Raw genomic sequence first — 15,433 nt, forward strand, 5'->3', positions numbered from 1 at the left:
GAGCCCAATGTGGGGCTCAATCCCAGGACCCTGGGATCATGACCTGAGCCAAAGGCAGATGCTTAACGACTGAGCCACCCAGGTGCCCAGGTATCTCTCTTTTTTTAAAAAAAGATCTTATTTATTCATTTGAGAGAGAGAGTGTGTGTGAGAGAGAGAACACAGCAGGGTAAAGCGCAGAGTGAGAAGCAGACTCCCTGCCGAGCAGGGAGCCAAATGCGAGACTCGATCTCAGGACTCTGGGATCATGACCTGAGCTGAAGGCAGACGTTTAACAGATTGAGCCACCCAGGTGCCCCGTTAATTGGTATCTCTTAAAGTTAGAATTTTTCTGTTTAAATTTTTAAGAGAGGAAGAAATAGAGTTACTTTCTCCACCTTTTTATCCTCTCTTAATCAACTTCTAAGTGTCAGCAGAATAGTCTATAGATTTATAATTTAAATTATATAAATTTATAATTTAAAAATTAGCTTTAAGAATTTTGCATTCTCATTCATTCCTAAGTCAGTATGATGCAATGCAAAGATCTGTTATGTATTCACTTTAAAAAATAAAAGAGTTCTGTTCAAATTAACACAGACAATTTACCCACAGATACAGTTATTTACTGAAAACACTGGTTTCCATAATAACCCAGTTCTTCTAAATTGTTTGTTTCGTGACCACCATAAATGGGATAGCATTTATATGGTTCATTAAAATTTCTCAAGAACCATAGCTATCATCAGAAATAATTAGAACGGAGACAAGTACATCCTGATATGATCCACTTACCAGTGAGGTCTATTTCACATTTGTGTAAACCTACATAAACAATTTACTTTTCAGATAAATTATTTCATCTTTATTGATAATAGTCATTAATTTTTCTCCCCTTACTCTTGGTCCTTTTGCATCAACTACTCTGACCTAGAACGGGTCCTCCCTTGAAATTATGAAGTATGTGAAGTTTGTGGCCAACATCCTCTATTTCCACTCTCAACTGGTTCTCCTGTCCCCCCAAATCACAGACCCCTTGTTAGAAAGTGGAAGAGTGTCAGTATTCTCTGACCTCGCAAGAAGGCACTTTAAGACCAAAAACCAAAGCAAACCATCCCATACGCTTAGAAAGAGTTTTATTCAGGGCAACTTACTGACAGGGGGTATCTGGCAGATGAGATGAATGATCCAGGCGGTAGACAACCATTCTCTGCCCCATCCTCCACCACTATTCTCTTCCCTGTTTGGACCTCCAGCAATAGCTTTTATAAAGTTAGGGGCACAGTGGTGAGGTCCCGGGGTAGTTATCTAAAGTGGCACCATCCGTGCACCAGAGCATCTCTACTAGTTATCTAAAGTGAAGCCTCTGTGTGTCACTTTTAAGGAAGATCTGAACAAGCCTTCCTGCATTCCAGTCAAGACATACGTTAACTTCCAGGGGCCTGGAACACAGGCAGGTCATTGCATGGGCCGGAATAAGATGGAGGGCCAAAGATGGAGTCAGTGTTTCAGCACTCCTACCCCACTTAGTGCTGCTTCTTGGCTACTCATGGTCTCCATCAAAGTGACCCTCCTCCACCTCAAACCAGGCCTCTCGGTGACTAAGGAAGGTTCTCATGGTTCATGAATCCCTCCCTACCAGCTATGACAAGAGAGTATTTATACAGATCCCATTCCTAAATGTCTACTAAGTAACAGCAAAACAAACAGCAAACAAATGCTACCATCATATTTGCATTTTACTCTGGATTTCTAAAGCATTAGCAAAAAGGACAATTTTAGGAAAATAAGTCACAGAAGAGGTATCTGAAAGCAAACAGATTTCTTGTGTCTTTGAACTATACCATCCATGTGTCTTTTTTTTTTCTTTTACAAACAAGCCCAACCCTATTCCAAATTCCTAGAGAAGTAGAAGCAGTACAGTCCAGTGGATATGGTCTCTCCTTGGAATACCCATACTTAAGCCAGTCTCAGAATAGCTACATGATTCTGAGGGTGCCAGTTTACCCTACTGGTTGGTACTCTGCTTCCTAATCTATAACATTAAGTGCTTCTTAAGGTCCTTTCATTTCTAAAAATGTCTTAGTCTCAGTATCATAAATACTGTCTGGCAAGAGCCTAAGCTAAATTGAAAAAGTTGTTTAAAATAAGTAATGTTTGTGTCACTATAAAAATAATGTTTTCATTAATTAATGTGTAACTAATTAATATTTACATAAATCCCACATTCTTTGGCCGTTTCCTCTCAAAGGCAATCACATACACTCCCTAGGCTATGCAATTCTACCCTTCACATAAGCTACTACTGTTAGTTCCTTCTGCCATAATCTGTTCAGTGTGTGTATATTTGAACAGGTTATTTTTTAAAATGCCAAGCCAAATACACCAAAGCAAAGACAGAGAAGAGAAAAACTATAGTGGTATTTATCAAATCATTTAAATGTTTTCAATTCCTGTGATCATGCATCCTCAAACATACCTACCTCTTGGTAATCAACAGCATAATAAATATCTCACTTATCAAAAGGTCACTGATTTAACCACTTCAACTATTTAAAACATAGCCTAAAACCAGAAAGTATGAAAAAACAAAACAAAGCAAAAAAAAACCTCTATGCAGTCAAAATAGACAGCCACGGTTCATACTCTAGAGTTCACACACTCATAAGAGAAACCCTCATTCAAAGTCCTTACTTTCATCTTAATCACAAGCTAAGACTCAGTTAGCTGGGTTTCCTACCCACCACAGACAGGAAACAGATACACACAACAGAACTACAAGAGGTAAGCACATGACAGCAGCATTACTTTGGGCAAAATAGAAAGAAAGAAAAATACTGTCTAAAGAAGACGTAAAAGTATTTTTAAAAAAAACAAAGAGCAATCTAGGGTCATTCAGTATAGGAACAAATAATTCTACATTCCCTAAAAGCTCCTGTAGTATTGCTATACTATAGCAAAGTAGAATAATTCATGTTTGTGATAATATCCTAAGCAATCAAAAGAAGTTTAAATCACACTTAGTACCTTCTGTTTAAGAAGGCAGAAAATGTGTAAGGTATTTTAGAAAATTTCACATCAAAAAATGATTGAAATTTAACAAGGGCAAATTTAACAGTTAATGAATTAAGTTTGAGTTAATAAGAAATTCACAAGAACACCATAAATTAAATACTACTGTAGCAATTTTTCATGGAAACCAGTGACTTTGAAATTAATTCATAATTAATACCCCAAACACATTTTGGTCTTAATTTCAGTATTTATCACCACCATTCTTAGCCCCCAAATATTAATTGAACCATAATAAATTTCCATTTCTGTAGGTAAAAGATGGTCAAACATCAGCAATTTCGCACAGTTCAACCTAAAATCTTTACCAAAATTAACAGTAAAACAAAGGGTTTGCATTTTATCTTTTCTTTCTCAAGCCCACCCTCTATTGGAAAAAAGCTAATTATTAAATAATGAAGACCCAAAACCCAATCAAAATGAATATGAGTCCATAATAACTTATTATGACATCTTCTCTCTACTCCTCAAAAACAAAAGTCTTATTCATGCCGGACAATCTCAACTCCACAAACATAGCTCCAAAAAGATCTCATAGGTCTGGGCTTGAGCGCTATAGTTTTTCACAGATACCACAATTGAGCATAATGCTGAAATGTGTGTATGCATACTTGTTATGTTCATTTATAAATATTAAAAACATAAAATATGCTTAACAACTAATTGTCAGAGCAGTGAAGTAGCGATCCAGATAAATATAATGGACACTTAGGTTTTTAATTATGTAAAACAAGTTGGCATTCAGTCTGTTTTCAGATTCAAAATGTTGTATTTTGATTTTCCTTAAAACCAGAAACACCTACATTGGACAAACTAAAATAAGCAATCTTTTGTCAGTGGAAAAAAAGTTATATCTAATCTAGTCAGTGTTGGGCGCCTGGGTGGCTCAGTCAGTTAGGCATCTGCCTTCGGCTCAGGTCATGATTCCGGGGTCCTGGGATCGAGCCCCGCATTAGGCTCCTTGCTCTGCGGGGAGCCTGCTGCTCCCTCTCCTCCCCACCTGTGCTCTCTCTCACTATCTCTCTCTCTCTCAAATAAATAAAATCTAAAAAGAAAAAAAATTTTAATCTAGTCAGTGTTGGCATGCCAACATCGGATACAACAAAGTTATCCCAGAGTGTGTAACAAAGCTTCCTTCCCTACCCCCAGCTATTATCTTTCTAGTTTCAAGTCTATGTACATTGCATGGTGGGAGAGTACATATCCAAAAACAATGAGTCCCCACAATGACCTCCTGGCTCCCAACTCCACTTTGACTCTATTCCAAATGTTAACTACTCTCTAACTCAGAATTGCCTCAAAATCTATGCTTCTACAAGTCTCAGTCCCCTGACATGATATAAATCCAAAATATTATCACCCACAAATTAAATAATGTTAGAAATATGGGTGCATTCATGAATGGATATTTACTTATATAATAAGAAATAAGCTAGAGAAATTTCAGTCCTTTAATAACCCAAACTGAGAGATAACTACCAGCAAAAAGCTGATGGGCAGCTCTGGCAATTGTCAGCAAGCTTATTTCATGTACCTTTTCTAGAATGCTAAATTTATTACACAGAAGGTATAAGCCAAAGGACATGATTTTCTGGTTTTTTCTTAAAATATATGCTAAAAGCATAGAATGCTCAAAATAACGAAGACAGCATTCTAACACAATAAATAACAAAGGGCTCAATCAAATGAGAATACTCCTTTTAGCTACAAAAACCTAAGGAGGGGGGGACTACCAAGAAAGTTCAGGACAAAAGATTCATGTAAATCCTGAAAATGTCAGTTAAATGATATAATTTTTATAGCTTTCAATAAAACTACATGGTTTTAACACATCAATAAAAGCAAAGTCTTAAAGCTGAGACATACATTGTTATTAATGATTTAATGAATTCATTGTGGAAGCAAAAGCTGACAGGTCCGGCCAGGATTTCAGGTTTTCTCTTGCTTCCATGGTGTTTTCCACAGCATGTCATCACTGTAACTGACGAGGAAAATGAAGGTGGCTGCTGGCGCCCTTTTTTGAGGTTGGGCCAATTAAACTCTGTAGCCCCTCACACCAGCAATGTTTACTGGCTAGCTCCTGAACAATAAAGGTGCCAAATCAGATTTTCTCATCGCTGACTTCCTTCACTTCTTATCAAGTTTATCAACCATTCCCAGCTTCTCAAATGTTCCTGGAAGTAGTTTTCTCTAGATGACCATTCCTTACCAATCTTACAGAATCAAAAATATTTCAGGCTAAAGGAAATAAAGATTTACTCCAGGGGTTTATAACCATGGTATTGCTGTACTGATGTCAGGTGATCAGTCATGAGATGTGTCACAGATAACTGTTAACTTTTTCCCCTTTTTTTTTCAATCGAGGGGAAATTCATATTATACAAAATTAACCATCTTAAAGTATACAATACAGTTGCACTCAGTACATTCACAATATTGTGCAACCACTACCTCATCACTGGGACTTTATTTTTAATAGGTGCATAGTTAAGATTACCCCCTTAATGAATCACCCTCACTCATAGTCCATAGGGTGTTCCAAGAGGGTGAGAATGGGCAGAGATAAACTTGCAAGTTAGGCATCTCCAATAACTGGCAAGTCAGAGAATCTTGACAACTGGTTGAAGATCACTGACCATCTTACTCAATAAACGCCATTACATTTTTTCAAAGATTCACTCATTCAATTCCTACTCTGTGCCTATGCCTTCAAAACATTACACTGGCAGGGACAGACACACTGACAGTTACAGTACGGGGCTATGACTATAGCCCATCAAGTACGGTCAAAGCAGGGTACAGCCAGCTGTGCCCAGCAACTGTAGAAGGATTCACTAAGGAGCAGAAGACTGAATTAGCTCTTAAGGCTATGACAAGTGGCAAAGGAAGGCAGGCTACAGAGAGTACAAGGAGAAGGTATTCTAGGCCAAGGAAGGAGCAAATGCAAAAGCAGAGGCACCTGCTGAGCCACGGCCAGCTTCACTGTAGGGTACAGTCATGCCAAGGGGAAACAGGTAGTAAGCACGTGTTATGTGTGAGGCACTCCTTGTATACACTTTACATTGTATCCTCTAAGTCCCACCAAGAGCTAGGTGCCATTCACATTCAGTAGAGGAGACATGTGAAGTACAGAGAGGGTAAGTAATGGCTACACAGCTTGGAAGCAGCTGAGCTGGAATTCAAACCTAGGCAGGCAGGCCAGCTGCGGAGCCCAGCCTCTTCACCACTCTACAATCTACACCACGTTTTTCTTTTTTCTTCTTCTAGGAAAATTAACCCCCGAAGGCAAGATCTTTTATGACGGAAACTACAGTACCCCACGGCACACTGAAGGTGAACAAATGATTGCCACGAACAATGAGTGGACACCACTACGAATCCCTGGTGGCCTCTGAACAAATGAGGGCACGAGTGGCAAGCCATACTGAAAGATCAGTAAAACTTAATTTATTTCTTATTCTTTTAAATTAAAAAATACATTAAAACAGAAGTTCTCATATTTGCCCCATAACCCAGTCATTTTCTTGCACAACCCCTAACCCAAGGTGTGCTTACCCACTTTGAAGAACTCTATGAGACAATGGAAAGACACAGTAGCGTTTTAAGGAAGTGAATAATGTGAACAGATGTGGGGAGGGGGGGTTAACAATTACTCTAAAAGGAATAAGAAGGAAAAACCAGAGGGAAAAAAGAGACCAGAAAAGAAAAATCATTAGGATGCCATTTGCAACGGATCCATCAAGTGATAATAAGGTGCTAACCTATAACAGTGGGGAGTCAGATATGAGAGATTAAATGACATGCCCAAGGCCACAAGTCGCGGGAAGGGCCAAACCTAAAACCCAGGTCTCTAGGTCGCACTGATCTGGGAATGGTATACAGAACGGATCTGCAGAAAGACCTTTATCATGAAATTTGTGAGACTTCTCTTTATAATCACTTTTTTAAAATTTTATTTTATTATGTTATGTTGATCACCATTCATCACATCATTAGTTTTTGATATACTGTTCCATGATTCATTGTTTGTGTGTAACACCCAGTGCTCCATTCAATACGCGCCCTCTTTAATAATTATTTAATAATTACTTTTGTCTACAATGTCTGATTATTTTTAAATCTAATTTTATACTATTATAGAAGCTGTGGTCCAAAATTAATAGTATCATAATAACTAGCATAGCATAGCATTCAGGCAGGTAAGTATGTAATTTAGTAAAGTTCAAATTTGAGACTTAGCTTTCTAATCCAGAAACAAAATACTTTACCATAGAGAAAGTACAGGGATTTGAAATACACTCTTCTGTAAAAGAAACAAACTGTTCCAAGACACAAACTTACAGGATGGAATCCTTACAAGTGAGCTTCCAAACAAGTTCTTTAAATGAAGCTCCATCAGAGAAGTCATTTAAGAAGCCAGATTCATGTTATATTAATGTGACAAGTATAACAAGATAAATACATCATATGATTCTCAAATGACATAATTAATATAGTTTATGGGACATATTCCTATTAATGATCTTTTATTATGTGTGAACAGTAAAATAACATTAGATAAGCAATGAAAAAATCCAATCAGCAGCAGCTTTCCTGCAGGTTTTGACTGCAGTCTTATTTACACAGAGTTATCTGACACTAATCCTTGGATTTTAAAGAGCAGAAATCACTTCAGAATTGTAAACAAACATGTTTCTATGAGATGAGCATTTTAATTACTATCATTTCTGCAAGTACAAGATAAAAATAATGTGCTACATGATAGCCTCTTAATGTGTAAACAGGGGAAAGTATATTTTGCCAGGCCAATAAGGTTACATTAATAAAAGGATCATGACACTGAATCAGGAGTCTGGTCCATGGATTCTGGTAGTGTGTCTTAACAATGACTGCCCATAGATATCTTGTGGAAAGTATGGCTGTCCCCTTTCTAATATTCTCTACAAAAGACCAGAATTAGGTGCCAATATATTCTGGTGCTCTTTAATAATCCACTACAGTCTAATATCTATGAATCAACTGAGATATTTTGAATCTTTTTACATTTAAACTTCCGACTACCTCAGAATAAGAAAGTCTAACACTACAAGTTTTACAAAGTAATAGTTCTTATTTACTTTTACATCAAATACTTATTGAGAGGGATGACCGTGTTGCTTAGTCAGTTGGGCATCCAACTCTTGATTTCGGCTCAGGTCATGATTTCAGGGTTGTGAGACTGAGCCCCACATAGGGCTCCGTGCTGGGCTCCTGCTTATGATTCTCCCCCCGACCCCCCACCAAAAAAAAAACTTACTGAGCAACTACACTATCCTTGGCACCAAAAAAAAGAGGTATGAGATATGGCTCCTGAACTCAAGGAGCCTGAAGTGTAATTGAGAGACTGGATACATACATAAAGAGATTTGTTTTGACGTTTGCTGTCAATGTAAAAGACAATCAGCCTAAAAGAGCATAAATTCTAAATGCTCCAAGAATTCAGAGCTAGATAAAATGATCATGTTTCTTCAAGAAGGACAGGGAAGAAGAACATCCTGGTGCCAGTATCCAGAAATGCGGGAGGCAAAGCTATGGCAAACCTTCTTATATACTGAGATCACCTCAGCAGTCAGGCTTTATCTTCCTTGGGTAAGTTCTCAAGTATAACTTGAGAAATGTGAAAAACACATTTCTTGAAGAAACAAGGGCTGGTCCAATCCTAGCTCTGACCCTGCCATGCTGTGTGACTCTAGGTAAGTCACCGTACCTCTCTAAACCTGTTTCCTTATCTGTAAAATGCAACCTATTACACCTACCACCTCACTGGCTAAGAATTAAATGAATGCATACAGAGCAAGTAGAGATGCCTGCGGGCATAGCACAGGTGCTTTAAAAAATGGTAGCTGCTATTTGCATATTAAATGCCATTCTTACCGTGATGCAATCACAATTGCACAGAATCTTACTTTTTAGGGTAATTACAGGGCTCTTGGTGGGAGGCTTTGGAAGACTGGGTCCTAAGCTCCTGATTCTGAGGGTGGAACATGATTAATCATGTTGTGGTGGTTTCTTTGGGAAAAGTTAGGAGACCCTAATTGAATATTTCATAGTGCACATCTTGAATTTTAGTATTTAGTTTAATTCAGCAAGTAAGCAAAGAGGACTAAGAAGCTCCCCGTCCATCATGTACCACAGCTGCATGCTCAGAAACAAAGAAACCTAGAACCTATGGTTGTTCTCTATAGTTAACCCAGATTTTATAAAAGCCAGCCCTGGTGGCTGACAGGACCCCATGACAGCAAGTTACCAACCAATCCTAGTCATAAAGCCCAGCTATAGGCAAATGCTATTTGGGGCAGCCAGCATTCTATAGATGGTCTTCCCAGCTTTGTTAAAATCACATCAATGCAGTATCACTTTTCATCTGTAGTGTAAATGATTTTTATGAAACAGTTTGGCAAAACACATGGCATGTGACTGTTCCACTACAAATGTGTTAGCAGAAACCATGGCAATGATCCGATCATGAGAGTATTCTTGCAAGAATAAGAAAATAAACCTAATTTTGTAAAGACTTACAGGTGCCCTACCGGTTTTGAACACTGAGTATCATCCAAGGAAGCTTCCATTTCCAATGTAGAAGAAGCAAGAATTGTTCTCAAGCCACCACCAAATAATCATACAGTATTTGATAGCTCAGCTTATTTTTTAATCGTCTATGAACACTGAAGAATTATATCTGGATCTTTATAACATGACGGTTTGGGATTATGAATACAGTGAATAAACACAACCTTCTGGTATAGCCATTTAAGCATCACAGAGTGAGTAAATACTGCAGAGTGAATCCTAACACTTGAAACAGAATCTTCCAGAGTCCAGAAATCCACCTGACTGCCAAGAATAATACTTCCGTGGTTCAAGCAATACCAGTACCCAGAGGGGTTTCCACAGACATAACCACATGAGTTACTGCATATTGGGTAAAATAGAAAAAACAGACATTTATGAATGTATAGTTTGCAGACATCTTAAAAGTACTCATAAATATGCAATTTACAAATAGAGAAGAAAGGGGGGAGCGCTTTAGGAATACACAGTGTCTATTTAAATTGCTTAATTATACGGTTTCTTCCACGGTTTTCCTCAACCTGACTCTAATTTTTGCTGGGGACTGGAGGAACGAGATACATGGATCTCTTAACTAAAGTAAATGAAACCAATATCACTGAAAGAAGCTCTATGATGAGAACTAATATAAAAGAGATTCTGACTTCAGGATGAGGTAAGAAATGACTTAGTGTCAGAGATCAAAACTGCATTAATTAGATATCAAAGAAAACCTTTCAATTTGCCAGGCTATACTAAAGAAGGGTTGTTAGATTCTCTAGCAATAATAGCAAATGCACAATATCTGAGAATCATTTCACACACGATTTCTATTTCAACCCTGATGTAAAACATGGTATCACACATCATGCCACAAAGAAAGAGTCAGTTTAGCTAGTTCAAGTAAAACACCAGGCAGCTGGTAACACAGACAGGTCAAGGCTGGGGAGGGGCACAGCACATTCAGTTCGCTGTGTTTTCCTTCAGAAGAATGTCAATAAGAACCATGGCCAAATGAGGTATTTGGGGGGGGGGCGGAAAGTCCTGCTATGCAGTGAACCACTGGGTTCACCTAACAGCGCCAGTCAGGCAAGTTAGCAAAAGGGAGCCCTAGCCAAACCTTCAGCCGCCAACAACTTAAAGAAAACTGTCTTTCTCCCTGAGCGTCCTGGGGCAGGGACCAGTCCCACATTTAGAAACGTTATTTCTGGGACCAATAGCAATTTATTTTGATAGAACCACTGGATTTTTTTTCTTGAGTTCTCAACAAAGGAGCCATATTAGGAAATAATCTCGCAAAAAGCAAAGTGCCCCCTCCCCCTCTTCCCCACGATCGATGCACACACGCCCGTGCACGCTGACACGCAGAGACACACACCCGTGCACAATGGCTGGCGCACGCACTCGCGCCGGCCCACGCGGCGGCCCGGGAGCCCCGCAGGCAGAAGGCCCGGCCCGGCCCCAGGCGCTGGGGCAGGAGGCCCCGCGGCCCGGCTGCCCGGGAACCAGCTGCTGGGCGGTTGTGCTGGGGATGCTCGCCCCCCAGCGGGGCCCTTGGGAAGCAGCTGCCAGCGGCTCGCAACCTCTTAACCCCTTGGGGAAGTAGATGCTACAACACCCACCTGCAGGGACACTGGAATGGGTTGGGGGTGCAGCCCCAAATGGCCCCCCAGAGACAGGGCGCCACCGAGTCCTTGGACTCTGGCAGCTCTTGGCTGGGTCCTGCAAAGCTAATCCTGTCGGTGGCTTCATGGGGCTTCTAAAGCAAACGGGTGTTTCTGAGCTGTCACCCCTGAGAGTCCGGGCATACGAAGAAGGAAAAACTTAAGAGGGCAGTGGACGCAGACTTGACTTGGTAACTCGTCCCTGAGGGACTGGCGCCAAGTCCCTAAAGGGACAGAGCTGCCTGTCCGGCCAGCCCAGCAAACTACGGAAGGGATGGAGGGACCCGAGGGCAACCGCCCCCGGTCACCCTTCCCTAGGTCGGGCATCAGGGCCCCGTCCCCACTCCAGGACACTTACCTTCTTCCGGGGCTGCCATTTCATCATATTTGTACAGCCGATACGTGGAACATCAAGATGCTGGCTGGGGGCTGGGGGCAGATGCAGGGCAGCAGCGACTGCAAGTCATGCTGCCTCCCTCCCACCCCCTAATTCTTTCCCATATTCACTGCGAAGGGAAAAAGCCCAGGAGAGTCCAGTCTTTTCGCCTTCAGTTCAATGAAAAGTATCCCCACACCACGAACACACTTCCCACCGGGCTAGGAAGTCCCAGCAGCAACCAGCGTACTCCTGCGAGAGCGGGGCATTTCCACCCCCCACCCCCTCCCACCCCCCAGACAGCGCCTGCAAAAGGAGCCTGCGGCAGGGGGTCTCCAAGCCGGCTGCAGAGACCCTCCCTCAGAGAAGAGACTCAGGACGAGAGCTGATGCAGAAACCGAGCCGGGCTCCTGCCATCCAAACCCCTTTTGGCGAATTCTCCTCTTCTCAAAAAAAGATTAGACAAGCAATCAAACCCTCACGCGCAGTCTGGAGCAATTCCCAAAATTCTGGGTGTATTTCTCGTTTGTAAAATTTAGCAAAGAAAATTCCAAAGATCTGTAATCAGAGCTTCTTTACGCTGTTTTTTTTTTCTTCCTTCTTGGCTAACTTGGGGAAAGGATCTGCCCTTCCCGAAATGCCTACCTTCCCTGAACACTGTAAATAGGAAAACTTGGTTTGTGTGTTTAGATTTTTTTTTTTTAATTCCCAAGAACCTTAGTGGGGAAAGGCTGGAAGGAAATCCTGCAAGAACCCAACTCCACAGCTCAGTCTGCACTAATGACTTCCTTCCCTTCAGTGTGAGCACCGCCTGCCCAGCTCCAGCCACACCGAGCAAACGGTTTCTGGGTCTTAGTGCCACGACATCTGCTCCAAAGCAAAAGTAAGCATACAGTTTGAGAGGCATCTAACAGCTCTTAAGGAATCAGAACCAGGAGAGACCTACAAAATCAGGAAACCATTTCAAAAGAGGTATTTGAATTTGTGAGTTACATCAAGAGAAAAAAGGAATTGCAAAAGGACTCCAGACCAAAAGGCTACAAAATCTCGATGTATAATTTGAAGAAAAAGGATTTCAGATATCTTAAAAGAAAAAAAATTTAATCAAGAATAGACTCTGCTCCCCTGAAACAAATACATTATATGTTAATTTAAAAAGAGAATAGGGTGCCTGGGTGGCTCAGTTGGTTGAGCGACTGCCTTCGGCTCAGGTCATGATCCTGGAGTCCCAGGATTGAGTCCCACATCGGGCTCCCAGCTCAGCAGGGAGTCTGCTTCTCCCTCTGACCCTCTTTCCTCTCGTACTTTCTATCTCTCATTCTCTCTCTCTCAAATAAATGAGATCTTAAAAAAAATAAAATAAAAAGAGAATAGACTCTGCTTCTCTAATCTAACACTAATTTTATTATTATAACTATTGCTATGGAGATTTTCATTCATCTTCTATAAAATGATTCCATCTTATACAAGGAGATAATGTCCAAACACAAGATACTATGTAATTCCACTATTATTTGTCATCCAACATGTCTATCAACTCCTATCCCACCATGAAGCTATTTTGATAGATGGGAATATAATGGGTGGTGTAAGCTACTAGAATACTAATGTACATAATAACAGTAACTGATGTACTATGAGTCCAAGTTCCAACAATGTTTAACTTATTACTCTCCAAGTTCTAGATACACTGGCAGGATTGGCTGATGTGGGTTATTATATGCCCACTGAACACTAACTATATCTGATTATAAATGTTATTAAAATACCTAAAACAGTTACCTGAAACATTACTTTTTTTTAAAAGATTTTATTTATTTATTTGTCAGAGAGAGCACAAGCAGGAGCAGTGGCAGGCAAAGGGAGGAGCAGGCTCCCCGCTGAGCAAGGAGCCTGATGTGGGACTCAGTCCCAGGACCCTGAGATCATGACCTGAGCCAATAGCAGACTGAGCCACCCAGGTGTCCTGATCAATCTACCTTTTAAACCCAAATGGGCAGTGAAACATTACTTTTGAGATCTTTTCTAAGCCTAAGAGTCTGAAATTCAATGGTGAAAGCATTATCTTTTTTATAATATTAACAATTTTAGCTAAATGAGTAGGTACTATTTCTTAAACCACTACTCTCTGCCAGGACCTATGCCTACATTCACCATCTCAAGCCCTGCAAGGAAGGTCTTATTGTTTGATGTGCCAGACAAGGACACTGAGATTCTGAGGGGTCAGGTGCTCAACCAAGACCACAACACATGGAAGGTGGTGGGGCTGGTGTTCAGACCCACAATAACACGACTCCAGAGCCTACAACCCTTTCATGACGTGCATGATAGCTACCGCTCATTTCAGTAAAACTATGAAGTGTCTATGGCTTAAGCACCTATTATTTGCCAGCCTTTGTTCCAGGCACTAGAAATATGAGTAAGAGGCTGTCCCTGTTCTTGAAATTACATACAGTAGTCAGTAGTCAAATAATACCAGCAAATAACACCAATACTCTGTATATGTTTTGACATATCCAAATCATTCCACAAAGCTTAACCTGGTACTAGCATGGAAAGCTCAATAAATTGCAAACCAAATTCAGCAATCTACCCCAAAATCAGTTTCTCTTCCCAACTTTCCTTTACCTGTCCATAGCACTGTCATTCTTCCAGGATAACAAAACCTTCACATCATTCCTTAAGTTAAGGAATTCCTTTATCATTCCTCTATCACCAAGTCCTCTCGCTTCTTTCTTAGACGTCACTTTCAAGTTCCTACTGCTGACATCTGAGGCCAGGGCCTCAACCAAACAAACATACATTAAGTACCAGCCTAAGTACAAAGTAACATTTACGATAGAATGATGTAAGACGAAGTCCCTATGCTACAAGAAATTACAAAGAAGCTAGGACAAAACAGAAAACCTATAAAAAGACCATCAGGCATTGCCTTAGTCAGTTAAGCAACAAAGGAGTTATGGAGAAATCATTGTAAATAGTGATGGTCAAGGAAGGTTTCACAAAGGAATGTGAAGTAAAAATTCAGAGGAGATACAACTCATTCCAGAGCCAAAAGCCAAGGTGCCTACCACGTTCAGTAATGACCTTCAGGATCTAGACCTTTCCACGTTTCAGAACTCCCCACTTACCCCTCTCCTGCTCCCTTTCTCAGCTCCTACCCTACTGGCCCCCTCACTATCCCTTGAACATATCAAGCATATATTTGTTGCACTCCCTATCTGAATCGCTCTTCCTCCAGAGAGCCTCTTGGCTCTCTCCCTCAGTTCCCTCAGCACTTTGTTCAACTATCATATTAGAAAGGTTGTCTCTCACCATTCCTTCTAAAATAATAGCACCATGACCCACACACTGTTATATTCTATCTTCCTTATTCTGCTACATTTTACTTCATAGCCCTTATGACATATATTTTGTTTGTTTACTTAATGTCTTATTCATCTCATAAGAACATAAATTCCAAGGAAGCGGGGACTGTGCTCTGTTATAATACCAACACCCCATGAAAAAATACCTGACACAATAAGCAGTCTTTGAATATTTGTTGAATGAAGCAATGAAAGAAAAAGGGAGAACAGTATGAACAAAAAAGACAAGCGTACATAAGATGTATTCAAGATATACATATTGACCTCTCTAAAATATAAGGCTTCAGTGTGAGAATGTTAGAGGCAGAAATTTTGTCTTGTTCAGCTTTGTAATCTCCTGTGCCCCAAATCGTGCCTGGCACAGCAGAAAGTGCTCAATATTCTGG

General features: G+C 40.5%; 1 protein-coding gene across 5 annotated transcripts in view; it reads right to left on the reverse strand.

The window, feature by feature from the left end:
* TTC28 (tetratricopeptide repeat domain 28) overlaps positions 1-15,433 on the reverse strand; it is a 639,440-nt gene that overhangs the window by 398,508 nt on the left and 225,499 nt on the right. Inside the window, exon 1 of one of the 5 annotated variants that reach the window (XM_073886737.1) lies at positions 11,662-11,884. The exons of the other annotated variants lie outside the window; for them this stretch is intronic. Coding sequence (XP_073742838.1) covers positions 11,662-11,688 — 27 coding nt within the window. The 5' untranslated portion in view covers positions 11,689-11,884. Of the gene's footprint in view, positions 1-11,661; positions 11,885-15,433 lie in introns of those variants that run through there. 5 annotated transcript variants of the gene reach the window in all.

Source organism: Callorhinus ursinus, unplaced genomic scaffold, assembly GCF_003265705.2.
Source record: "Callorhinus ursinus isolate GAN/ISIS: 27379988/994484 unplaced genomic scaffold, GSC_fseal_2.0 scaffold72, whole genome shotgun sequence".
Lineage (NCBI taxonomy): Eukaryota > Metazoa > Chordata > Mammalia > Carnivora > Otariidae > Callorhinus > Callorhinus ursinus.